Source organism: Crocodylus siamensis, chromosome 9, assembly GCF_052110815.1.
Source record: "Crocodylus siamensis isolate JL-2025a chromosome 9, ASM5211081v1, whole genome shotgun sequence".
In the NCBI taxonomy this organism is placed as follows: domain Eukaryota; kingdom Metazoa; phylum Chordata; order Crocodylia; family Crocodylidae; genus Crocodylus; species Crocodylus siamensis.
This window is the reverse complement of record NC_143403.1, coordinates 45065953-45092704: the sequence shown is the minus strand read 5'-3', so window position 1 is coordinate 45092704 and position 26752 is coordinate 45065953. Positions and strand designations below refer to the sequence as shown.

General features: G+C 49.7%; 1 protein-coding gene across 1 annotated transcript; it reads right to left on the bottom strand.

Moving 5' to 3' along the window:
* Nucleotides 1-8712: 8712 nt before the first annotated feature.
* Nucleotides 8713-24019, bottom strand: LCAT (lecithin-cholesterol acyltransferase). Its single transcript, XM_090063508.1, has 6 exons — nucleotides 23760-24019; nucleotides 17143-17299; nucleotides 12541-12656; nucleotides 11878-11973; nucleotides 11246-11470; nucleotides 8713-10245 (listed from the first exon to the last, which is right to left on the bottom strand). The coding sequence occupies exons 1-6, from the start codon at nucleotides 23911-23913 to the stop codon at nucleotides 9623-9625; spliced, it is 1371 nt and encodes a 456-aa protein (XP_089919634.1). The 5' UTR covers nucleotides 23914-24019; the 3' UTR covers nucleotides 8713-9622.
* Nucleotides 24020-26752: the final 2733 nt, after the last annotated feature.

Sequence of the window (26752 nt, the reverse complement as noted above, 5' to 3'; positions counted from 1 at the left end):
GTGTCGTAAGTCTGAGGACTGCCTTTACAATAGCTTTTTAGAAAATACGATAATTTGCACTTCCAATAAAATAATTGCATATTTAAGACCTGGCAGCACTGAAGTGCAGGTAGACCCTGCTGTCTGAATGTGCCCCTGTGCTGCCTGCCTGTGTGGGGGCCCCACATGGCGGCAGCAGCGCTGTAGGGGAGGGGGCTGTGGAGGGGACAGGCAGCACAGGAGCGGATAAGGCAGGAAGCAGAAGGCAAAGCAGGGCATCAAGCAGGGTACACAGGCTAAGGAGCAAAGAACAGTAGATGGGCAGCAGATCAGAGGGGAAGGGTGTGGGGCTAATTTGTGGCACAATTACCACAAGGTTTGGCCCCTTCTGACCTAGAAAATGTATAGATCCTGCTCTCAGCCTAGGTACCCATAAGGGTGCGTACAGAAGTGATCCATGCACCTGTTACAGAGCTGTAATAGAGAGCACTCAGTTTAAACCTCACTGCTTTATGGATCCTATTCACCCTAAGGAACCTATCTCCCTCCAGACTTTTCCCGTCCATTCTATATACCAGAGACCCTGTATACCCGATCTATCCTTCTTGAAAACCTACCTGATTCTAATTACCCCGGAGACTTTCAACTCTAACTACCTGGCCTACACAATCAGAACAGCTAACTCAAAATACTTTGGCAACATATCAAGTTAATTCCAGTTGAAACAGCAAATGTTGCTAGATTTTTTCCTGATAGAAAGTGAAAAATATGGAAAGAAAAACAATGTTTTTTCTTAATTTCAATTTTGTGAAAACTGCATTTCCCAAGACATTTGGAGAATTCCTGTCCTTTGACAACATTGAGGAAAAGATCAATCCCCAAAAAACAAAAAATGCATCAAACTGGACACTTCACAATGGACAAAATTCTAAACTTGACTGCTATATTGACTGCTTCAGGGAAAGAACAAACAATTAAATAATCAACAACACACACCACCATAACAACCTCTCCCTCTCAGAGAGAACGGCCATAGATTCTCTAAGATTTAACTACCAAATAATAAAGCAGCAGATAAAGAAAGAACTATAGTTATCCTTAACCATGAAGACTACGTAAAAGAAGCCAACAGACAACTCTGATTAGCTATTGCAAAAAACTAGAGGAACATCCTACTCCCCTTTTCACTTTAAAACTCAAAACTACCATTAAACCATTCTATCTGAACTACAAGAAAAAGCTACAGAACTTGATCTTCCCACTACCCAACCTTTTTACAGTCTCCTTAAAATCCACAAATGAGGGAACCTAAGCAGATCTATCGTACCCAACCGTGGAACCCTAATTGATGAAATATCAAGTTTCGTTGAATCAATACTAAAACCTCTTGTCATCCAAAGAGCGAGTTTTGTCCAAGACATGATACAGACTTTCTACAAAAACTGAAAAACAGACCATCTTCCCAGCAACACTCTCCTAGCCACCATGGACGTTACCAGGTTATATACCAACATCTCACACTGGGACAGGGCCATCCATAGAGGGGTCAGATTGGGGCGACTGCCCCGGGCCCCACACTTTGGGGAGGCCCTGCGGAGCCAGGCAAAGCGGCGACTCTGCACTGCCGCCGGCTTCATGTCCAGCTGCTCCTCCCCCCCTTGCCTCCTCCCGCCACTGAATCTGCCACCTCTGGCCACTCAGCAACACCCACCCTCCCTCCACCGCCAAATCCACTGCCAGCTTCCCTGCTTCCGGGGGTGGGGCCCCACACTCTGCTCGGGTCACCTCTGCACCAGTATGGTATCCAGACCTGCCTTACATATCTACAAGAGAAAGATTACAACTCAGAGTACGGACCTAAAGATATTACTGAACTTATACACTTCATCCTCACACACAACTTCACTTTCAATAACCAACACTTCCTCCAGACCAATTCCTAGGTAGCATCCCAGCATCAGAGGCAGTTTTGCAATTTTCTTCAAGGATCTTCAGACATCAGTGCTATCTATTTACCTTGCCCCTCTACTAACAGCTAAGAAATGGCTGCTGAGTTATTCCTCCCTTAGATAGGAGAGTAGAGAAGCTGCAAGGAGAGAAACTGGAGAGGATTCAGAGGCAAGTGATGAAAATGATAAAGAGGCTGGAATGCACAGTGAATGAAAAAAGATTGAGAGAACGAGGAATGTTTAGTTTGGAGAAAAGGAGATTAAGGGAGGACATGACAGCAACCCTTCAAATATTTGAAATAGTTGAAAGTCTGCCATAAAGAGGAAAAATGTCTGTTCTCCCTGGTTGCAGAAGTCAGGGCACAAAGCAAAAGGCTTAAACTGATGCAAAATAGATTTAGATTAAAAGTTAGAAAAAACTTTAGGGTAAGAAGAGTAGGGCACTGGAATAAGCTACCCAGAGCAGTCATGGAATCTCCTTCCTTGGAGGTTTTCATTAGGTGGCTGGATAGGCATCTGTCTGAGATGGGGTAGGTAGAGTGCATCCTGCATTCTTCCAGGCGGGTTGAATTCTTGGATTCCTGCAGTGGGGCAGGGACTTGTGAATTCCCTTCTGCCCCTGTAATTCTATATCCATGCTGTTCCTATGGAGGCCAGGGACAGGATAGCAGAGGGAAATCCTCCTCTCCCTCTTCTGGAGATCAGGAATGGATAGTGACATGAATGACACATGCCCCAGGAGGCTGGTGGGGCATGGTGACCACCTGCAGGTGGTGGCAGTGGCAGCAGCAAGCGAGGACATCCCCCAGGCAGCCACAGCAGTGTCGGCGGCAGGGGGGGCAGTGAGCACCAACTAACAGTTGGCAAGCACCGACCAATGGTCGGCAAGCACCCTCAGGCACCGCCAGCAGCATCAGCAGTGCTTTTCGCAGGGGGTGCACCACCAATCTCAGGGCATGCACGTGCACCCCCTATGTGTCTCCAATGGATGGTGATATACCATGTGATTGGGACACTGCTCAGGCGAGGGCAGCAGAGCCACATGGCTCAGGTCAGGTCAAGGGATGGGAGACCTGAACATGATGCAGCCCAAAACTGCCTTATTAGCATTCAGCAATATTTGCCACCCAATTGGACAAATATACTGGATTATCCAGATGACCTGTCCAAGTCTGCAGATGATACAAAACTGTGGGAAGAAGTGGACACACCGGAGGGCAGGGAACCACTACAGGCAGACCTGGACAGGTTGGACAAATGGACAGAAAACAACAGAATGCAATTTAACAAGGAGAAATGCAAAGTGCTGCACCTCGGGAGGAAAAATATCCAACACACCTACTGCCTAGGAAATAACCTGCTCAGTAGCATGGAAGTGGAAAGGGATCTTGGAGTCCTAGTGGACTCCAAGATGAACATGACTCATCAGTGTGACAAAGTCATCAGAAAAGTTAACTGCACTTTATCATGCATCAGCAGATACATGACAAACAGAACCAAGGAGGTAATACTTCCCCTCTATCGGGCACTGGTCAGGCCGCAGTTGGAGTACTGCATCCAGTTTTGGGTGCCGCACTTCAGGAGGGTTGTGGATAACCTGGAGAGGGTCCAAAGAAGGGCCACTCCTATGGTTAAGGGCTTGCAGGCCAAGCCCTATGAGGAGAGACTAGGGCACCTAGACCTCTTCAGCCTCCACAAGAGAAGGTTGAGAGGCGACTTTGTGGCTGCCTATAAATTCATCATGGGGGTGCTGAAGGGAATTGGTGAGGCTCTTCTCACCAAGGTGCCCCTGGGGGTCACAAGAAATAATGGCCATAAGCTAGCAGAGAGTGGATTTAGACTGGACATTAGGAAGAACTTCATCACAGTTAGAGTGGCCAAGGTCTGGAATGGGCTCCCAAGGGAGGTGGTGCTCTCCCCTACCCTGGGGGTCTTCAAGAGGAGGTTGGATGGGCATCTGGCTGGGGTCATCTGAACCCAGCACTCTTTCTTGTCTATGCAGGGGGTCAGACTCGATGATCTATTGAGGTCCCTTCCGACCCTAACACCTATGAATCTATGACCTCTCATTGGGATTCAACAGTGCTGGGGCTTTCTATTCAAGCTACCATTTTGTCTTCCTGCTGACCTGCAGGCCTGGGATTTCTACTGGAAAAATGGAAATATGTGCTGCAGTGTATCCTGAAACCCTTAAGGCCCATCTAAATTGCTCCTGAGGGCAGCATGGAGAAATGCTCCCCACCCATATGCTCCTGTTCTGCTCATGCCACAACTGAAAAGAAGGCTGGGAAGCTGTCTGTTGGGTGCCCTCTTCCAACGCTCTGGAGATAATCTGTAGATAATCTTTCTGCCCTCTCTCTTTTGCTTGTGTCATATGAGTTTCTAGAAGTGGCTCCTTCCTCCTATGAGTGTATTCAGTCCATGCAAAGTGCAGTTTCTGCCCACAAAGACTAAACCTACCAGCTTTCAGATTTTTTTTTTTAATAATAAGGACAAGTCAAAGCAAAGGGAACCTTGATGGGACTCAAAACCACCTTTTGCAGACAGGGAAACCTGAACTTCCTCAACCATCCAGCAAAGAGGTGCTTTACACAGCATTCCTCAATGCCCTGGATAAACTGGACCTGACCAGCTCATGCTCTGTAGACACTGGTCTGGTTTGGCCAAAACTATCACAGCCTGCCCCCTTAGTTCTGTATGGATGGGGCAGTTGCTCTGCTCAGAAAGATACTTCCAGGGCAGTGCTTTCCCCCTATGTCTGATGCATCTGATCTTTCTGCTGGTTCTAATCCAGCCCTGGGATTCAGAGTCTTCAGAAAACCAAGGTAGGTAGATCAAAGGCAGCAGTTAGCAAAGCCATGAGCCCAGAGATCTGTGTCCTAGTGCAGTGGTGCTCAATCTTTTTCTCTGGTGGGCTAGCTGGGCAATGCTTGATCCATGCCTGATCCAGCACCCGGGGTGGCCATGGCAAGGCCTCGTGGCTGCATGGAGGGAAGTGGGAGGTGGGGCAGCCTGGCTCTGATTCAGCTGCACAGAGGGAAGGGGATGTGGTCTGGCCCTGATTCAGCCCCATGGGGGAAGGAGGCATGGCCCAGTCCCAACCTGGCCTCACAGGGAGAAGGGTTTTGGCTCAGCTCAGACTCAGCCATGCAGGGAGAAGGGGACCTGGCGTGGCCCCACCCCAATCTGGTTGTGATAGTGAAGCGGGTATGGGAATTTGGCAGTGGGGGAGGGTGGCAGTATTAATGGCCAACTGCTCCCCCGCTGCCAAATTTCCTAACCTGTGGGGAGCCCTGCAGGCTAGAGGCTGAGCACCCCTGTCCTAGTGCAACTGGCAGCAGGGACACAGCTGGGTGTTATGACAGAACAAGGGGCATTTGTGTAAGGGTAGAGACAGCCTCACTGTCACAAGGGAGAACACTGCCTGCCCAGTCCTTCTGAGCAGCTTCCTATGACCCCACATTTAACATCAAATTGCCCTCATTGCAGGTGGCCTCAGGCCTTTGAAGTGTATGGCATTTGTACTAGGTTATACAGCTGTGACTCTAGTGTAAGGTGTAACCAAGTTCATGCTTCAGGGGTGGCTGGAACAACCCCCAATGGCCATGTAACCTGTACCCTGCTCCAGCTTTAGAGGGGTCTCTCCTTTTCACTCACCCACTATGCCTTTTATGTAATTCTTTGATTGGAATTAGGCTGCCTAACTGGTCCTAAAGCAAGCCCCAGTTTCTCTAGATACCAGCTAGTTTTCCCAGGATACCTGTTAGCCTTAAGGGCTAATTATGTGGCTCCCACCACCCCTTACACCATGCTCATACTTTACAGAAGTTACCAATTAAGGATTTTGGTGGGCACTTGGATCCAACCCAATACCAGGCCACCTCAGGCCTTTATACCCTTGTCAGGGCCTTAGCCTTCCTGGCATCAGCTCCCTTTTTCTTGCTGGTTCTCTTAGCCTAGGCCCACCCTGCTTGGCCTGGCTTCTGGGTCCCAGCCTAAACCTTGCCCTCACAGGTTGTGCCTTACTTGGGCTATAGGCCACTAGCCCAGGAGGGGTTAGATCAGGGCCATCTCCACCCTACTTCGGGCAATAAGCTTCCTCTGGCTCCATTTGGGCCCCTGGCCCTGGTCTAACTTCTGCAAGCTAGGCTTCAACCTTCCCTTCTCTCTAGGCTTGAATCTCCCGACTAGGCTTGCAGTCTCGGATCTCCCCAGACTCAGGTCTGAGTCCCAAATCAAGGCCCCTAGCAGGGCTCTACACACTGGTGCCCTGCCATAGGCTAAGACCCCAGACAACCTTCTTGTTGCCCCACTGTGGCCTCTGCTCACTCCCCTTTCAGGCACTCCCAAGTCACCAGTTGAAACTAGAGGTGCCCCAACATATTGCTGGTTGCCAATCTGATATGATTGGCACCAATAAAAAGAAAATGAATATTATCAGCTATCGGCTTTTTTTGTTGGTGTAGCCAATAATGTACTGATAAATACAATATACCTTGTGGCCAAAGCCCCCAGATGCCATGTGCATGCATACAGCAGCACGAGCTGCATGAGTAGGAGTGGGGAGCACTGACCGGGGTTGGTGACCACCTGCAAGTGCCTCTGGTAGCAGCGGCAACAGTGGCTGTGGGGATCACAGACCGCCCACAAAAGCTGCCAGCAGTGTCAGCGGCAGGATGGCAAGCGGTGACTGCCCACAGACATTGCTGATAGTGTCGGTGGTGCCTTTTTGTAGTGCGTGCATGTGCACTCACATGCACCCCTGTAGCAGGGCACTAAGGTGCCTGCTACTTGTAGAGCCGGAATAAGCACTCAGGTGTGGTTGCTAGGGCAACCGGAGGGAGCCAGTGACCCACACCTGCTAGTGGTCAGCTGACTGGAAGGGGCAGGGCCATTTAAACCCCAGGACTGGGTCCAGGCAGGCAGTTTCCTGCTGGCAGCCGGAGGGGAAGGAGCTCTGCCAGACTCAGCTAAGAGGAAAGGCCGGACTGCAGATACAGCCTGAGACTGGGGAAAGATAGAGCAACCCTGGTGTGGCAGGAAGAATGATGTTGTAGCTAATTGGCAGAGATTTATGTTATAGTCTAGGGGCTTGAGTTTTCTGTTTGCTGTTTACAACTGATGGTTTGGGTGAGGCTATTAGGGGTTAGAGGAGGCCTCATAGGGGACCCACGGTAGCATAGGGACCCCGGTGCCAGAGAGGGCGTAGCATTTGGGGTGCACTGACCCCAGCCACAGAGAAGGGGCATGAAGAGTTAGAGGCCAAGTAAGGCCAAGGCCGCCTGAGCCCAGCGAGGGTTTGAGACTCCGAGGAGGAGAGTTGGGGCCAGGCACGGCTGCAGCCACCTGAGCCCCAAGGCTGTGGAAAAGCGAGAAGCCCCAGAGCAGAGGGGGCAGCAAGAAGCCCCAGAGAGGGGGCAGCAAGAAGCCCCAGAGAAGGGGTGCAAACCTCCAGCACCAGTGAGGCGCGATCTTAAAAACCAGGAAGCTCTGGTGCGCCCGTGGTGCAGCGTTATTCTCAGGCTCAGGGTCATGCCCTGGTTTGGGGCTTGCAGCCCTCCAGTGGTGGGGTTGGCACCCTGGCCCTCTGGATCAGTCTCCAGATTGGAGCAGGAAAAGGGGCCAGGGCCCCAAGACAGTGGAAAAGGCTAAAGCCTCAAAGTCAAACCCTGTTTAGTCAGTTTAGACAGGGAGGCCTAGCTAGAGAAAAATCAGGGGTCAGTCCCACACAGGGGAGTGGCCCCAACATATCCGATACAATAGGCAGCCTCCCGCTCGCAAGAACATCATCCTAAGTTCCATCAAGACGTGGCATCCCATTCACTACCCTAGCTGGGCAGTGCCTCCAGCTCCATCTCCTGGCTCTGTCCCACTCACTGCCTCCCACAGACTTACCTGCAGGGTGCTGCTCTGCATGCTGCTGGGCTGTGCTCCTGTAAGTCGGCTATCGGATTGGCCAATATGCCTGGTTACCGGTATTGGCCAAGAAATTCTCTATCAGTGCACCCCTAGTTGAAATGGTAATCAAGGAGTGAGCCTTCTGGGAAACACAAACTAGGCCCCCTCTGGGTCTAAACATAAACAATGGCTACCTGCCTGCATAAAAAGCTTCCCCTTAACCTGGGTAATATTTCCCTGTAGGACATCAGCACCCTGTTTGCCTTTCACAAGATAGCGCCAGTGCCAGCTAGGAGAGCTACATTTCTCTTGCTCTGGAACTCTTGCTTCAGCAGCCTCCAGGGTCAGACTAACTCAGCACAGCACTGCACAGGCTGAGGATCCTTTATGCCATTGTTCTGCAGAATAGCTGGTGGCACATTTGAATTTACCCCCTCCAGTCCCCAGTCAGCCCAAGTGGAGCCTCTCCAAATTCAGGGTTCCTGTGGAGGCTACATGACACAGTTATTCTCTGACCAAGTGGGCACAAAGCAGCTATGAGCTCAAAGTAAATTCATCCCACACAATGGCATTGGGTTTAGACAGGCCCAGAGAGCATTCAGCTTCTTTATACCATTGTTCCAGAACTGTGTTGGCTCACTAGTGTTGTAGGCAGGGAGAACCCTAGACTAGCCCCAGCAGGGGTGGATCTAGCTTTGTTTCTAACTCTGCTCAGACTGGTCTGAGGGGTCTCACCTATGTGGAAAATTCTTTGTATGGCACAATACTCAAAACGCTGATTGCAAGTCCAGGTGGGTCTTCCTCCTGCTTCAGTAATAGAGATCAATTGCAGTGAACAGATAGTGTAGGCAGAGTCCCTGAGCAAGAGCTGCACAATTACCAGATCTCCTACTTATTACTTTTTATTAATCACTCTGACTTGACTTGGGCAGAACCAGAGTACAGCTTTTGCAAACCATAAAAACCAGTTTGTACCATATTGTGAAAATCTGCCATTGTAGCCAGGTGTGATTTTGGTCAGCTCTCATGACTTTATCACAAGTACATGATATTTACTGCTTTATCTTAAAAACCTAGATCCTGAAGTCCTATGATTATGTGAGAATCTCATTTTTCCCCTAAAAAAGAAGCAGTTTCTAGCCTGTGAACTTGTGAAGAAAAACATGATCCCCTAAAGGCTCAAAAACCAGAAGGCAAAGAAAAGGACCCAACATTGCTTAACCAATCTCATGATTTTGGGGGGCCTACCTCATTTTCTGAATCCTGGGGGCCCACAACAGCACTGCATCCTATGTCTGTGGCTATCCTCACCTCAGCTGCTGCCCTTGCCACCAATTCTTGCAGCTGCACTGATGCTGAGCTGTCTCTTACTCCACATGTGTTTGTGGCAATTGCTGCTGAGGTACAGCTCAGCATGGGTAACAAAACTAAGGCCAGTGTGCAGATTATTCTTTAACATCTATGCCTATTGTTTGAATGGATTAACTGACCAGTGATGGAGGTGCTTTGGTGATATGTTGGTCACTAGTGTGATGTAGTTAGGTAGCAATGTGGTTGATTTGCCTTCTGCTAATATGCAGGTAACAAGCCTGTGAGGAGCACTTAATCACCATTCGCAAAAAAAACCCAGTCAAAGCAGAAGTGGGTGCTGTCCCTCAGAAGCAGGTGTCCTACCCCAGGTCCTCAGTTCTGAGCCCTTTGCTCTCCAGCATGACAGCTGTTCAGAGGGCTGCTTGTCTGAAAGGAAGCTAACTAACCCCAGTTTCCTTCAATCAATTTTTGGGTTCCTTTGAGACCTAATGATCAGAAAGGTTCTTTTTGCCCAGTGGTGGCTCTGGGCTGGAGTCTGGTGTGCCATTTGGCACAGCCCCTCCCTGGTCCTGGGTAATGGAACTGTCTGCGAGACTCCCCAGCAGTACTTCATTGATATAGCTTAGCGTGGTGTTGCTGAAGACCGTATTGAGGTGATCCACGCCACGCATCTCAAAGATATGCACTTTCTGCTTCTGTTGGCCCCGCCATCGCTTGCACAGCTCCATGCTGCGGGTGCTGACGGTATCATCCCCATCACCATAGATCATATCAATGGGGTCCTCATATGGGAAGCGCCAATCATATATGTAGGTCTCCACTGTTGGGAACCCGGTGCCATAGATGCAGTATACCTTCACACCGGGAGGGGGCAGCCCTTTCAGGAGGTCCTTTGTGTCTTCCCACATGTACCAGCCATCCTCAAAGTTGACATCAGTGAAATAACGCTTATAGTCCTTGTAGGTGTAGTTGAAGGAAGGTGTGGAGATGAAGACATGTGTTTCAGGCCAGGCCAGTTTGGTTGGGAACATCCAGGGGCTGGTGGTGCTCATGCGCTGCTCCTCACGCAGTTTAATATTGGTTATCAGTGGGATGCCTTGGTTATATCCTGCAATTCATACAGGGACACATCAGGAAGCAACACAGGCAAAATGAATGTTCCTTGTCCTAAGAATCCTAAAATGCTGTACAAACTGTACATGCATGAACTGCTGCACCCAGCACCAGCATAAAGGCCCCTGCATGATGAGGCACAGCAGGTGCTCAGCAGATGCTCAGCAATGTTGCACAGGAATTCAGGGCAGATGAAGAGAAATATTGCATCATCTAAACCCCATTATCCAAATGGTGGAACACGTATCAGCACAGCCCCACCCCCAGCACGCTGTGGCATAGCATCAGCACTGACCCTGAAGGGATAGCACCATTTCCTGAGACACCCAACCCACCCTCTGTAACACAGCATCCTCTAGCACTGTGACAATGAGCTACTGGGGTCAACGCTGACTGTGAGAGGACAGTTCTTCCTGATCGGGTTCCGAATTACACTCCGACTGTTTGGGGGGGTCTGCAGTGGTGGCAGCCAGACACTGGGAGGAGCCGCCACTGCCTCCTGAGCTGCTTAGAAAGGTGCGGGGTGGGCCGTGGGCTCTCATCTCTTACAGCTCAACCAAACAAACCCCCCCACCCAGATCCCTGTATTTTGAACCCTGATACTGAGTCATCCACAACACCCCCTGTAGTACAGCCCCTCTAATGCTGCACTAAAATACTGGAGTAAACACCAACTGCTAGGAGCAACAGTCTCTACAATTGCCAATATCACTTCCAACAGCCTCTCTGCTGCCTCCGCTCTTGCTTCTCCATGTTTAACTACAAGTGTGCATGTGTGTGTTGTGGGGACAGGGAAGAAGGGAAGGGGAGAACAGAGTTTCTGCTGGAGGTGGTGATTGCCCCCATGCCAATAAGTTCATGGTGGTCTGCTGAGTGGGACCCAGGTGATGGGAAAAACTCCCAGGAGAGCAGTTTGCAGACCCCCTGACCACCCTTAACCAGTCTCACAGAAAATATGGGAATGGGGAGATGAGTGTCAAGAGGGCATCACCCACCAGAGGCTAGGACACGCATGGGCTTGACAGCTCCCCCCCATGGGGCACCTAGAGAAATTAAGCCCGCAATGTATCGGTCTTTCCAGGCCTGGGGCTGATGGAGCAGGAAGTAGAGGATGTTGATGTTCCCCAAGCTGTGTCCAATCAGGTAGACCCGATCCTGGTAAGTGTCATGCATCTCTTCGATCATTGCCTTCAGTTTCTGGAAGTACTCATCCTGCTGATCTGTAAAGGGAGAGGTACAGCAGTTCATGGTCACCATGTCTCCTGTCAAGGGAACCATGGCTTCCAGGACCTTATTTATCAGCAATCTCACTAGCACCCAGCACAGAAAACCACATGCAAATGCCAGGTCTGGGCCATCTGGCTGGAGGGATAAGAAATAAAAGCCACTGGAAGTACTCAGACAGGGCCCTTACATGGGGCCCATCCTCCTCACAGGGTGCCCTTCCTCCCTTAAGATGATTATATCTTCTCTCATCCCCTGCTCTTCTCCAAACTCCCTGTTCCTTGAACCAAGACTCCATCCTAGGCATGGGGCTGTCTCTGAGGCAAACATGCAGAGGGCCCCTGCCTCCTCCCGTCCTGAATATCTGGGCTGAGGTAGAGGCTGGTCCCTACCCTGCACTTACTGGGCCCAAGCCTCCAGTCATAGGGAGCTGCCCGCACCGTCTTGTCTCGTATGTAGCCATTGTTCACCAAGTGCTGCACAAGGGTGTGCATATAACCTAGAGAAAGAGAAAGAGAGAACAGAAGTTGGGGAAGCTTAGGGAGAGGTGGCAGGGTGCATGGGCTCTTTGAGAGAGAGATAATTCAGGGGCTTGGGGGACATGTCCCTTCCCCTATTACCTGGTACCTGGTATCGTGGCTGTGAGCAGGCTCCTGTCTGGGCTACACTGTGTCTGGGACCCTCCTATCAGAGGTACTGGTTGAGGTTATTCTGAAGACTGTACAGTGGGATGGAAAGCAGGCCCCTCGCATCATAGGTTACCTCTGCCCAGACATGTCACAGCCCTGTGTGGCTCTCTCCTCTCCAACAGGGGTGTTATGGAGCTCCTGCATCTTGACCCTCTACATCCCACCCTGAGTCAAGGAGATAAAGGGTTGAAATCCTTCCCAGGTGTACAAGGCTCCATGGAGTCTTCCATTTACCAGACCTAGTTGAATCCCACAGCTGTAGGCACTCCTGGCCTACCACAAGGATGCCAGGTGCAGAATTAACACCTTGGGGAGGCCCCTCCAGTCCACGGTGATGCCTTTCTTGGATTCCTTTCTACGAGGTCACACGCCCTCACCTGCTACTTTGTTTTCATCCAGGTATTCCACAGAGTAGGTCTTGCCGAAGCCAGGGGCACGGATGTGTACACCAGGGGCACTGGATATTTTCCGGGTGGTACGGTTGTACACCACTCTGCAGGGACAGGAGGGAAGATGGCAGAAGAACAAATCCACCATCAGCAAGGCTCAGAGGGCAGCAACAGAGACTTCTTGTGCTTGTGTATGCTGTGAGTGCAATGTGTCCCAGGGAACATGGGGGTGAGGACACCCTGCCCACCCAAGTCTTATGATGTATTCCAGAGCTGGAAGTTTGCCAGCCAAGCTGCTCTGGGCTCATTTCCAGTGCCCTTGTCCTATGGCACCCCATCTCATTGTCCATGGATGTGGCTTTTATATCTGAGATAATAATTAATCTATAAATAGGCCTTCATCTGGGAAGATCTTGGGCTGGGTTTGAGTGGTTTGCCCCTTGAACACCAGGAATGTCAAATCATGGTGCACCACTTATTTATCTCTTAACCCCACATATCTAAGTATGAATTTGATTTGATCTCTGTCTGACTCCTATATTTCTCTAATGCAAACTGAATGAGGCCCAGGACAGGCTCCCAGCTTCAGGGATGTAGCTGATGACATCATTATTATAGTAAAAGGAGATGCCAAGGAAAAGGCAATCCGAGATCATGATGCCAAGCTGTGACAACCCCTAAACAGGTTGGGGAGCAAAAGATTAGGCTGAATGCAGATAGGCTGAACCTGAAGCTTACTAAAATTCTGTACACTGGACATCTGTTTACTTTTGAAAGACTCCAGCCAGACTCAGAGAAACTGAGAGTGATAAGGCTATTACTAGATTAAAGGGCAATTTGTGAGGATGGCCAAACACTTCTTCTCAGATACTGCGCATACCTTTCAAAAGCTTCAAATAGTTAACCCACAATGATAAAATATAGGAATGGTTTGTCATAGACCCAGGAACAAGAATTCAAATGAGTAAAACAACCCATAAATGCCTGTGGTATCACTCCCATTAGAAGCAAAAGAAGCAGCAGCTCCCTGCTAAAGGCACCTCTTCTGATGTAGAAACAGTGTCTGTCTTTACTGAGAGCATGGATAACTTCAATCCTATTGCTCATATTCAGCTCCATTGTAAGGTATTGACCCTTCCATATTGCTTCATTGCATTTCTGGTTGTTTAGTCTCCCAGGCAGAAAGAACAGAAGAAGTGCCGTCCTAGGTCAGAGTAATAGTCTGTCTAGCCCAATATTCTGTCTCTAACAGTGGCAAAAATGGATGCTACAGAAGCAGAGCATTAACCTGGATATCTCTAGAATGATCTATCCTTTGTTCAGTATGTTCCCTAGGATTTACTATTATTGGTTTAGAGATGGCAGAGGAAAAATCTCCAACCATTCTACTCCATAGCCATTAACAGATCCATCTTCCAAGAATTTATCTAGTTGCTTTTTGAACCTGGATATGCTATCTGACTCTACCACCTCCTGTGGCAATAAATTCCACAAGATAACTGCACATTGCCTTAAAAAATACTTTCTTTTGTTAGTTTAAAACTTGTAATCTACTAATTTCAGCAGGTGACCCCTAAATCTAGTATTCTAGGACTTGGTGAACAACAGTTCCCTGTTCACTTGGTTCACACCCATCAAGATTTTATAAAATCAGATCCCCCCCTCAGCCTTCTCGTTTCTAAACTGAAGAGTCCTAGCCTCATTAGTCTCCCCTGCTAATGCAACTCCTCTATGTCCCTGATAATTTTGGTTGCCCTTCTCTGTACCTTTTTTATTTCTGCTATATCCTTTTGGAGATGTGGGAGCCAGAACTGCACACAGGATTCAAGATGTGGGTGCACCTTGGATTTGTTCTTTGGGGCTTTTTCCATTCTCTTCTAATGTTTTTCTAATAAAAGCCCAACATTTTATTGGCTTTTTTGGTTAACAGTGCACACTGAGAAGATGTTTTTAGTGACCTATCTACAATGACACCAAAGTTTTTCTCTGAGTCATAACAGAATCCAGTACAGGTTTCCCTCAATTTATGTGGGTTCTATTTATGTGAATTCATTCTTTTGCGATGACTCTTTATATACACGAAATTTGTTATATGTGAGGTAAATTTGCTCTTATGCAATCAGCCTAGGCACTCTACCCCTCCCCCAAGCAGGTAAGTCTGTGAGTCTGTGAGGAGAGGGGACAGGGCTGTAAGTGGAGGGGAAGGGGAGGGGAAAGGGGTGAGGCGAGGGGAAGGAGCTGTCGGGTCAGAGCCCCGCTCACCCCAGCCCCTGCTGCAACAGCCCTGGGAGTAGTCGAAGCCAGCTGCCTGCAGCCACTGGGCTGCACCATGCCCTGAACCACCCAGCTCAGCACAGCCTAGTGGCTTCAAGCAGACAGTGTCCACCATTCCCCGGGGCTGCAGCAGGCGTGAGTGACAGCTTGCAGCAGGATGGGAGCAGGCTGGGGCTGGTGGCCGCTGCAGACTGGAGCTGGCAGCTGCACCGGGCTCTTTCTACCACCCCCAAAATTTGCCATAGCCCCCCCAGCACTACCACTGAGCTCTGGGAAGAGCCCCAGCCTGCAGCAGCCACCAGCCCCAGCCTGCTCTTGTTTCACTGCAGGCTGCCACCTGCCCCTGCTGCAGCCCCAGGAGTGGTGGACACTGCCAGCTTGCAGCCTCTGGGCTGCGCCACACCGAGGGGTTTGGGGAATGGTGCCCCAGGGGAAGTGGAGCTCCGGGAGGTTTGGGACACTGCAACCCAGTGGCCACAGGCAGCTGGCGTCAGCTGCTCCTGGGGCCGCTGCAGCAGAGGCAGCAGTGAGTGAGGAGAAGTGGAGCAGTGGGGTGAGTGGGAAGAAGTGGGATGAGTGGGGCTGCCACCTGCCCTAGGTGCTGGGAAGAGCCCAGTGCCACCCCTGCTGCAGCCCCAGGAGCGGCAGACGCTGCCTGCTTGCAGCTGCTGGACTGCCCCACACATCTCTCCCTGTCCCTTCCCTCGCCCCAGCCTCACTCCCTCTCTCCCTCCCTCACCGCTGTGGGACCACATTCCTATCTGTTCCACTGTAAACTGGGTTCACTTTATGCAAATTAAATGTATATGCCATTCTCCGGGAACACATCTACTGCATGAATCGAGAGAAAATTGTGCATGTATAGTTGAGGTTATTTTACCCCAGATGCATTTACATTTGTCAGCACTGTCTGTGCCATTTATGGGCAGAGGCTGCCATGGCCAAAGTTCCCAGGGGTGGATCCAGGGGGGCAGGGAGTGCAGTGGTGCAGTTGCATCCCCCCTCTTTGACTCCTACTCACCCAAGCTTTAAAACCAGATGCCTGGGAGGAGCAGCAGCATTTCTATTCAGGAAGGGCTGAAGGAGTTAATTGACTTCATGGATCATTATCATCTCCCTGATTTCTGCTCATTTCTCTTCACTCCACAGTTGTTAATGACCCTCTACCCTTTCTAATGGTCTTGACCACTATTCAAAGGATCCTTTCTTCTGCAATTTTGCTGTTTGTTAGCCATTCCTAATAATGTCTCTCCTGTTTCACAGCCCTGCAGACTATTTTTAGCTGTAGCTAAAAACTGTAACTCAGATGTGGTAATATTAAGTCAGGTGAGTGACAGTGAAATATTGGACGCACTATCAAGATGCTCAGGAAAGCTAGATTTATGAATCTAAATAAGAGAAATACATTTAACTATAATGACCGCAGGACTAATGACACACTCTCTCTCAACTATTTTGACTTTTTCTGCCTAGTTTGTTGTGTTTCTTAAAACGTCATATATAATCTAGTATTATATATTAGAGACTCTCCCTCTGCTTGAAGAAGGGTGCTTGTACCCAAAAGCTTGCAAAGAAAAATGTTCCAGCTATTTAGTTGGTCTAATAAAAGATATCACATTTATGCAAAGAACCTTGCCTGCATATATAATCTAGCAAAGTAGTGCACATTCCAAAAGTTATATTTGTGTTTTCTTTGATCTTATACCCCTAGCATATCAGTAAAGTTTCTAGTTCCTCTTTAACCAGAGAAAAATATGTGTTGTGTTATATGCAGTGTTGTGCCGCACTATCTACAGCTCCCTTTTCAAAATCTTAGATCTGCCCATGACAGCTTCTACCTAGAGATGCCTACCTTGGGGGATACCTCTATTCCTGCCTAGATTTGTGTCACATACTCAATGCACACAGGGAATACTAATAAACTTCTGCTTTACTTGCGACAGCTGCTGTCCTAGGAGGTACTGTCTACCAGGGCTCATTGACTCTTACTGAAGATGCATTCTCATTAGTATGGACTGGGCTATGGGGGGCCATGTGAGCCCAGCAGTATGAGCATAGAGAGAGCTTGATGATGGTCTTGATGGTGATGGATGGGGTTGAGGAAACTATTGAGTGGGGGCTGTGTAGATCTGTATTTCTGGGCCTCACCCAAAGTCCACTGCAGTTGACCCAAGGACTGTGGGTGTCCTGTGGTCTATAGGTCCAACTCAGATAGTAATGAGTAAGGAAAGAGGTCTCTGTTATGTCTTCTGGGGATTCCCTTGGAGAGCTTAGGGACAGAGTGGAGCTGGGGGGTGGGGAATACAAGGCAAGTACCTGGTGTTGTCAATCCAGCAATCAAAGCCCAGTGGCAAGAACATGTTAAGGCTGATGTAGATAGGGAAGTAGTCATCAGTTTTGCGGTAGCACATCCAGTTCACCACTTCTGGTTTGTCCAGCTTCGCCTCCAGCTGGTTCCCAAGGCATCCAGGCACTGCCAGGCACCCACAGACAGAGAGGAAATGGCCAGTCAAATCCCAGCTCCCAGTGCAGGAGGTTCCCACATTCTACTATGTGGGGTGTGCATGGCTTCACTCACTGCACAGTAAACCTGAAGCACATGGTTATGCAGGGAACACTTTCAGGGACTTAATGGAGCTTCCCTTAGGCTTCAGAAGAGTGGACAATGCCAGAAGATCTGAACCATCCCTACTGAAGTCATATTGCTATAGAACTCTTGCTGGGACTCCATGGATCTACCCTGGAAAAGCAGAGGCTGCCCCATCCCTGGCTGAATGAGGCAGAGTTGAGTTCAGGCTAGGACTCCACTCCACAGGTTGTGCAGAGGCCCATGGATTACCCCAGACCTAGGGCTTGCCTGCATACAGGTTGCGCCAGTGTAGCTGCACCACAGCAGACACCAAATCTAGACATGTCTCTCTACAGTGGACCTTGTCCAACTGCTCAGCAAAGGGAAGAGGCTCTGATTGTTCTCAACACTGCTCTCCAAACACTTTTTGTTCCCTTCTCATCTTCCTGAGTCAAGATCTAAAGTGGCACTGTGAATGGCACTTAGTGCCACATATGCATCTAACTTTAGTGGATAAGTACCACTTAGCTGCTCACAGGTCAAGCTGGATTTGGGCTCAAGAGTTCTCTCACTTGGGCTGTGTGGCGGGCCAGTAGGGGGCGCTCCTGCGTTGAGCCGCCCACCTCCCTGCGCCTGACCACCTGCCAGGCTCCGAATGCCTCCCTAGGGGTGCCTTATGTCCGGCCCAACCCCTTCCTGGAGCACATACGCTAGCCTGGGGGTAACGTCGCCGCCACCACCCCAAGAATGGACTCACTCCTGGCCCTGTGTCCTTGGGGAAACACAGGCCTAATGTCCTACGGGTACTCGACCCAGTACAGGCACTTGGGGCACTTCCCCAAGTCCGGGGGCAAAAAGTAGAGTCTCCCTTAGTCCGCAGACCTAAGGGGTCTCTTAGGCATAATTTAGACCCACCCCTCAATAAGCCTCCCACACCAGTCACAAAGGAAGACTTTATTGGTTACAGGGGTAGGGTGAAAATAGGGTACAAGATTGAGCAATATCCTAGAAAACCTAAAGAGCAAATAGTCTGGCTGAGGTAGCCTTTTGATCATGCATCTGAGTTACTGCCAGCTAGATATCTAATCAGATCTTGAGTAGCTTACTCACAAGCATCTTCCAGAGGGTGGTGAAGTTTACCCTCTGGAGGCAGGTGGTTTCTAGCTCGTGAGTTTGGGGGAGAGAGCCAATTTTAGATGGTAAAGCTCCTCTGTGTCCCCCGCATGGCTGCTGCCTCACCTCATGGCTGAAGAGACTGCCTCCTCGCCCGTCCTAACTTATATAGCCCCTGTGACCTCATTCACCTGGTCCAGTGGAGGCCAGCCCCAGTTGGCTGTCAGCCAACCAATTTGAAATACATCACCTGTTACCAGGCAGATCCCAGCCCACCAGGTAGATGCCCCTCACCCAGGTAGCAGATACCAGTCAGGTAGGCAGGGGGAGCAGGTTCCCCCCTCCCTCAGGAATGCAGCCAGCTCAAGTTACCTAAAGAGACAGGGTAAGGGTGTGGTCTCCTCTGCTGAGCCCACCCTACTCAAATGGTCACAGCACAGAGGTTTTGGGGAGAAACCAAGGTGGCTTTCTGCTACAGGCTGTCATTGATATTTGCATTCACAGAACAAACCTCTTCCCCTTCAGCTGGAGGAGATTAGCAGATGAGGCCTCCCAGGGAAGGCCCAGCCTTGATCTGCACGCTCCAGAAACTGGTCAAGGCATTAAGCCTGTGTTCCTTAGAAGCCTTTGGCCTGAGAGTGACATACCAACATCTCACAGATACTACCTGGCTGCATTTGCAAAGAACTCTCTAAATGCCCTGGCATCCTTGGGCTCTCAGGGCTATGGGCCCATGAAGTACTGACTCACATGACTATCCAATTGCTCAGGAAACTGAGGAAGTGCCTGGCTTAGCCAGCTGGCAGTGTGGGTGTGAACATTCCTGCATCCTATGCTTCTAAATAGACCCACACTTAAAGCCTGCAGGTGGGCAGGAGGAAAGGTGTCACTGATAACTCAGCTTGCATTAGGAGGCTGGGTGCTTCTCTGCCACTTCTGACAACCCAACTTCATGCCACAAGGGAAACAGCAGTAACATAATTTTTTCTGTGCTCTGTATGAGAACCCTGAGAGCCACTGTTGGGAAGTCCCTTGCATGCAGGCAGCCCCGGGAAGTTTTCTGGTTGCAATAGCACCATTTTAAACCCAATCAGCTACCCATGCTCCAGAAGAACTCCCAAATCATGCCTGTGAGAATAGATTCTGGCCAGAGGAGACTAGAACCCAGATAATGGAAATAATTTATTTCTCCACCTCCCATCCCATTAATCAGTCAGGGGAAGAGCCCAGCTTCAAGTCTGCAGCCTTGAACCTAACCCCCATCTATGGGCATCATACTACTGGCCCAACATCTAGTTTCTTTTCATGAGAGGTCCAGCCCTGGGGCTGCAGGGTTGAAGGATGCTGGCAGAGCTGAGAGCAGGGCAGGCTTAGCCACCAGCTATTGAGCTGGAGGCTTTTGTCAAGGGCTGAGATCTGAACTGGAGTTGCTAGGCATGAGAAGCACAGTGGAGTTATGTGTGGACTGTGTGTACAATATGTTGCTGCCTGTTCTGGATTCCTGCTAACACTCTCCATCCTTCACTGTCCTAAGCACTTAGACCCCTCACATATGTAGGACAAGCACACTGTCACTTTAAAAAGGACACTAGATAATTATTAAGGGGATTCCTGGCTGGGACTGTAGAGGTTATCACTGAGCTCAAGGGCATTGGGGATGTTGGAACTGCCAGTACCCCTGACAAAGCAGGGAGGCACTCAGCCTCATTCATTGACAAGAAGAACAGAGAAAGCCTGGAGTCCAGAGCTTGGCCATGTGCCCCCAGCATACAGCTAGCTATTTTAAAGGTTTGCTGCTGGCAAAGGATGGCTAGTACTGACACAGGGTTTCACTGCTGGCACGGACTGCCCTGGCAGGTTTGGGATGCTAAAGTAACAGGGTCATTTCTCAACAGGAGTCTATGGACACTGAATCTGGCAGAAGAGGGCATGAGGCCAGAGACTTCTCTGGAATTGGTGGGAATCCAGTGCTACAGACACTGTCAGTTCAAATCAGTTCACCTCCAACCAAGCCCCCACTTCTGCCCCTGCCTAAGCTGCCATTGGGCGTGATAGGGTCAAAAGTAAAGTCTTTCCCATCTAGAGTGTGGCTGCCACAGAAAAGGCAATGCCCTAGGTGCCTTAGCCCCCTGAGCACACTGGGGGACCCAGGGGAACTGCTGGTCTGTGCCATAGGGAGGTAGTGGGCATGGGTGGGTTGAGTTTCCTGGCTCCATCAGCAAGCAAGAAATCCAGAGATGGAGAATGAAGGTGAAGTGTTAGGGTGCAGATGCAGCTCTGGAGCTTGTGGGAGTCCCAAATGGAGGGTCTGGGAAGCCACTGGGAAGGCTGTCAGGGATCAAAGGAGAAGCCAATGCAGAAGGGGCAGGAGGGCAATAGCCCTGGGAAGGCCCAGGGTAGGGGTGGAGGGAAAACAATGAGGGAGAGCTGCCCTGTTCTTGATTCCTGGCTACGGTGAAGCCAGCTCAGGGCATGGTACAGCTAGGACACATAGTCCTTCTGTGTTTTTACAAGTCTTCTGCTTGCCTGCCCAGCCCAGCTGGAGGGAGAGGCCATGTGCTAAAGGCACAAGAGATACTGCCGTTTCTTAGTGATGTCCCTCTGCATGTCTCCCTCAGTCAGTGTGTGCAGCCTTTTGGCTACTCAAATGATTTTTCCTCAGATTAAAAGACAATCCCTGCCTCATTAGAGCCCCTGCAGGGAATTTCACCCAGCTTGACCCAGCCCAGTGAGGCAGAGGAGGAGATGGCTAGGACTGCAGCTGTTTTAGTGTCAAGGGTATGGCTGAGGGGTAAAGGAAAGGTCCAAGGGGCATGGATGTGAACCAAGCCTCAGGGAAACGTGGGGCAGAAGTGATAAATATCTCCACATGGATGAAATATTGGCACATCAGTGCACATGCCACAGACAGTTGGCCCCTGGGGGGAGATGAGATGGTCCTGAGGTGGGGCTGTGGGATACAGTCATGGGTTGGTATCTTTCTCCTTACACCCTGACTGCAGACTCAGATGGTTCTCTTTACACCAACTCTAACCCTGCTTTGCTGGAATCAGCAAACACAAGCCCTCCCTGCTGGGGATGTGAGCCAGACAAACAAGGCAAAGTCCAAAGGCCAGTGTGAGAACAAATAATGCAGCTGCTTCCAAGAGAAATGCCAACTCTGGCCCTTCAGGGTGACATGGTCATGCACAGGCTGCTAAGTCTGGCTTCCTTGGAAAACCTAGGCAATGTTTTTTCCAGGCTGATGGATGAATGAAGCTATGGTTAAGAGAAGCACATACCAAGAAAATTGAACAGAGCAGGGATGTGGCATTTTTGTCACTGTACATGGCATTACTGACACAAGAACTGTATCCTGTGCCCAGTAACAGGGCCTGAACTTCAGAAAGGATAAAGCAAACTTAAAAAAAAAAGAGCTAGAAGAATGAGTAAAAATCAGAAAGCCTGTCAGCTGGGGAGAGACGCCAGGGTCTCAGCTTATTCAGCTTGTCACAAAAAAGGATAAGAGAGAACCTGAGTATGAAGTGTGAACAGATGGTTTCTGTTAGCCAAGGGCTCTTAGTTTTATAGACAAAGTCAGAACAAAAGATAGATAAAACTGAAACTGGACAAACTGGGACTGGGATAAGGGGCCCACTTCAGTTCATGCAGGGAGTTAATGCCCTAGACCTGTAGTATCCATAGCAGAGCTCTCTGTTGAGGCAGCTGGGGTTGCAGCTACTCCAATAACATTCGTGTGCAAGTCTGCCAGGCCTCCTTGTTCCAGAGGCTTTGTCTCTCTCCCTGAGTCTGTCCTAGACAATTCAGCTCCTTCAGCACCTCATGTTAGTGAAGACTCATAAATAGCACAAAATTAACTTGGTCAGTTGGAGTATCCCGCTCCACTTTGGCAGACCCCAATCTCCTCTGTTTAGCCCTGCGCCAAATCTATGTGCTTGGCTGAGCTGTCTTAAATTGCCCTACCCTCCCACTAAAGCACAAAGCAAGAATGATACCACGAGCCCTGATAACCAGCAGTTTGCTGTTTCTAAGTAATAACTGGTTAACTTTCTGGCCAGGTAAGAATCAGTTCCCCCTTCAGTGGCTGCTCTGCACGGGAGCTGTTGCTTACACCTTTGGCTCAAATGTGAGGTTGCTGGGGAAGGGGCATGATATCTGAGGTGGCAAACCCTGACTGTGTGTTGGAATTTCTGCTACTCTGAATAGGAAACTTGTTGATTTAAGTCACAAAGTGCAAACTTTTCTTCCAAACCGTTGGGCAGTTAAACACAGACACAGAGTCTCTCAGGTGTGCCATCAGAGATGAAAACAAAGCAGCTGTTGTTCAGCCCTGTCAGGCAAATCATTTCCTTACACTGTGCTGGCTGAGCTGAAGGGGTAGAGGTAGGATGGACCTGGTGGTCAGGGCAAGGCCTGGGATGCAGGAAGACAAGGATCGGTTCCCTGCTCCATTACTGGGCCCGCTTGGGCAAAGCACTTAGCTCTGTGTCAGCTCCCTTCCCCCGACAGCCTTGGAGGGATATTGGAAGGAGGCGAAGAGACAGTACTAGGTACAGGTCAGGAATAGGCACAAGTTAGCTACAGTGTAAATATGAGAAGGTGACAAGCACACCCACAAGAAAGCCTCCGGAGCAGTTCTTCCCAGCGCAGTGGAGCTGTGTGAGGGGAAGTGATTCTCTTCGAGAAGCCCTGCATTAGCGAATGAAGCAAACCTTTATGAGAGTTGTTGTGATGGTTCTTGGCCTGTTCCATCTCCCCCCAGGCTTTAGATCAGGAGCTCATGTGCTTGCCTGGGATGGGCAGCCTGCCCTGTTGTCCTTCCTACTGGGCCCTGGGCTCTGTGCATGCCAGCTGGCTCCACAACCTCCGAGTCACAGTCACATTTGCTGTTACATAAGCAGCACACATGCAAGGGGGCCAATGGGGAAAAAGCATGGCAGCTTCATGTCCATTACACGTGCCCTCCCCTCCACGATTGCTTGGACTTCACTAGAACATCCACGGCCACCTTTGAGTTCTTCCCCTGCCCTGCCTATCCAATTGTAGTTAGTATCTGGCAAGACACCTCAAGGCAGAGTCACTGAGCTAAGTAAGCCCAGGTCTGCGTCTCCTACCACCCTCCCCTCCACCCAGTGCACAATGCAGCCCCTCCCCATGACCCCCAACTGGGAACCAGGGCCAGCCAGCACAGAATGAAACTGTGTAGAAGAACATGGAGGTGTTGTGGCTTCAGGTGTGCGCATGACCTTACCTAGTATCACAGGAGGGGTGCTGTTGGAGGGGGTTGCCTGTGGAGTGTCGGTGGGTGGGAAGAGCACGTTGAGGAGCCAGAATGGGGAGGTGGGCTGCGGAAGAAGCAGCAACGTGAATAAGAGCAGCTGTGTCCTGATGCTTGTGCTCCCCATTGCAAGTCCAGCTAGGATTCCTCCAGAGCTTCTGAACAAACAACCTCTTATTGTACCAGGCCGGCGGGTCAGGCTAGAAATCAGCCAGAGGGAAGGGGAGGAGAGAGTAGGGGGATGGCTATGATGGGGAGGGAGCAAAAGGGGAGGGCAGAGTGACTGAGAAGGAGCAGCTAAACTAATGTTCCACCCCCTGCACACGCAGCCCTCAGTGCATCCTGGGTTCTCAGCAGCCCGTGAAACAAGGCCCTGGTGTCTTTGGGCTCCTGCAAGTGGAGACCCCCAAGAATTGGGTGGGGGCTGCAGGGGAAAGCCCCCTGCCTCCTTACTGAGGTGAGCGGCTCCGATGCCGGAGCTGGTTCATAATGTAACACGTTGGCCTGGCACGTGGAATCATGGCTCCCTGCAGTGGCCAAACACAGCAACTGTACACCTGGTCACGTCTCAGGGCTGAAGGCCATCGCTCCTGCCACTGTGTAGAGTTCAGTCAGTGACCAGGGAAGTTAACAGCCTGCTGCTGATATCACTAACTCTGCTACCTCAAGTGACAGGTGGCTCTGGTGTCCAATAGAGAAGGTTGTTCCAGTCCCACATCTCTGGTTTTAGTTCTTGGTTTAAAATGCCTGAACAAACATTCCCTAAGAAAGAATTACATTTAAGACCTTACTGTGGCCTACCATGGTGTCTGCATCATGCTAGTGTCTCTAACTACAGGCACAAGATGGGCCAGGCTCAGGAAGTAAAATGCAGTCTGAAAAATGCAGGCAATATGTCCCTGCCCCGCAGGCCAGTTGTGAAGATAAAGGCATTAGTGGGGTGAGGCACTCAGACACTACAGTGATGTACTCAGTAAAGAAGCCCACACTGGCACAAATACTCTTTAGCCAGTCCAGAGACTGCATAGAGCCAATAAGGCGAGGCTTGCACATCAAATGATGAGGATGAGAAAAAGCATAGTGAACAGCTGCCTCAGTCCATGAGCACTTTTTATCTGGTGCACTGAATGAGGCAGGGTCCAGTGGCAAACACAGCTAATGCTGGTCTAGTTAAACATGGCATTGTAATATAAACATAATAGGGGGCTGGATGCAAGTTGCACAGAAAATCTCTGTCTCAGGCTTTGCAACCATAGTGCTCATTTCAAGCCGGCATTTCTGTGGAAACTGCAGGGAATATCAACTGTAGCCTCTACATACTACAATGTATGTGTGTACATGTATTTGTAGCATGTAGAGGCTTTCATCAGGTCCTGGAAGCCTTGGTGCTGTTTGAAAACAGAGAGCCAGAGAGAGTCACTTCCCAAAGAATTTTCAATCTAAATTGGAACAAAACAGTGGCCCCATGTTCTCATAGAAAGATACCTCTTGCTTGGTGGTGAACACCGAAGGCAAAATGGATCCATTTATCATGAGTGTCCAGAAATGTAGACCTGTGTAATAACTCAATGGGAATAATATTAATAGCATAAATAGTGTATATTTATAAGCCCTGTCTGATGAGTGGAGGGTGCAAGAGTTTGTTATGTTATTAATGCTGTGTTTCTTTCATCAAGTGATTGCATATTCCCAAAATGAAACACTTTGTGATTAATAATTGAATGCTGTTCTGTCTCCACAGGCAAATGTTTTCATAATCAGAAGGTAAAGGAGAATCATTCTGTCAGATTGGGCACACAAGTTATTTCAGGTATCTAGGACAAATGACACGTTGCCTGTGAAGCTGTTCAAATACAGCAGGCTTTTTGCTTATGTAAGACTATGGTGCAATGGATAAGGTGCCTCACAAAGTTTGGACCATGGTGAGTCACTGAGAGCCTAACGTACGATGCTAGACTGAAAGCTCACCAGGGATACAACTTACTCACAAAGCAGTTCCCCTTTGTGAGTGTGCAGGGCCTTGAAGTCGTAGACTACATAAGCCCAGTTCCCTCAGCCTCTTCTCAGAAGTCATGTGCACCAACCCCTGAACCATTTTCATTGCTGTCCGCTGGACTCTCTCCAACTTGTCTACATCCTTTCTCTAGTGGGGTCCCAAACCTGGATGCAATACTCCAGATGTGACCTCACCAGTGGGGAATAATTACTACCCTCAATCTGCTGGCAATGCTCCTACTAATGCAGCTCACTATGCTGTTAGTCTTCTTGGCAACAAGGGCACATTTTTGACTCATACCCATTTTACTGTCCACTGTAACCCCCAGGACCTTTACTGTGGAGCTGCTGCTTAGCCAGTCAGTCCCCAGGCTGTAGCGATGGATGGGATTCTTCCATCCTAAGTGCAGGACGTTGCACTTGTCCTTGTTGAACCTCATGAGATTTTTTTGGCCCAATCCTCCAATTTGTCTAGGTCAGTCTGAATCCTAGCCCTACCCCACAGTGTATCTACTACTCCCCCCAGCTTGGTGTCATCTGTGAACTTGCTGAGGGTGTACTATATGCCATCTTCCAGGTCATTGATGAAGACACTGAACAAAACCAGTCCCAGGACTGACCCCCGGGTCACTCCACTTGATACTGGCTGCCACCTAGACATTGAGCCATTGATTACTACCTGCTGAGCCAGACAATCCGGCCAGCTTTCCATCCACCTTAAAGTCCATTCATCCAGTCAAGGTGTTGCACCTCACACTCCCTTCCTAGAGCTAGGAAATATTCTGTAGTGAAGGCTCCTGATTAGTTTAGAGAAATCTGTGGGTTCATGCTTTAGAAAAAACTTGCAGAAAGTGGAGGCAGGGGGAGGAGTTCCCCAGCCCAATTACTCTGGGCAAAAGAGACAGAAAAGTGCAAAGGAGACCTGGAAACCTTAGATATGGCTGGTGGAGGAGGCTCTGGCTGCAGACACT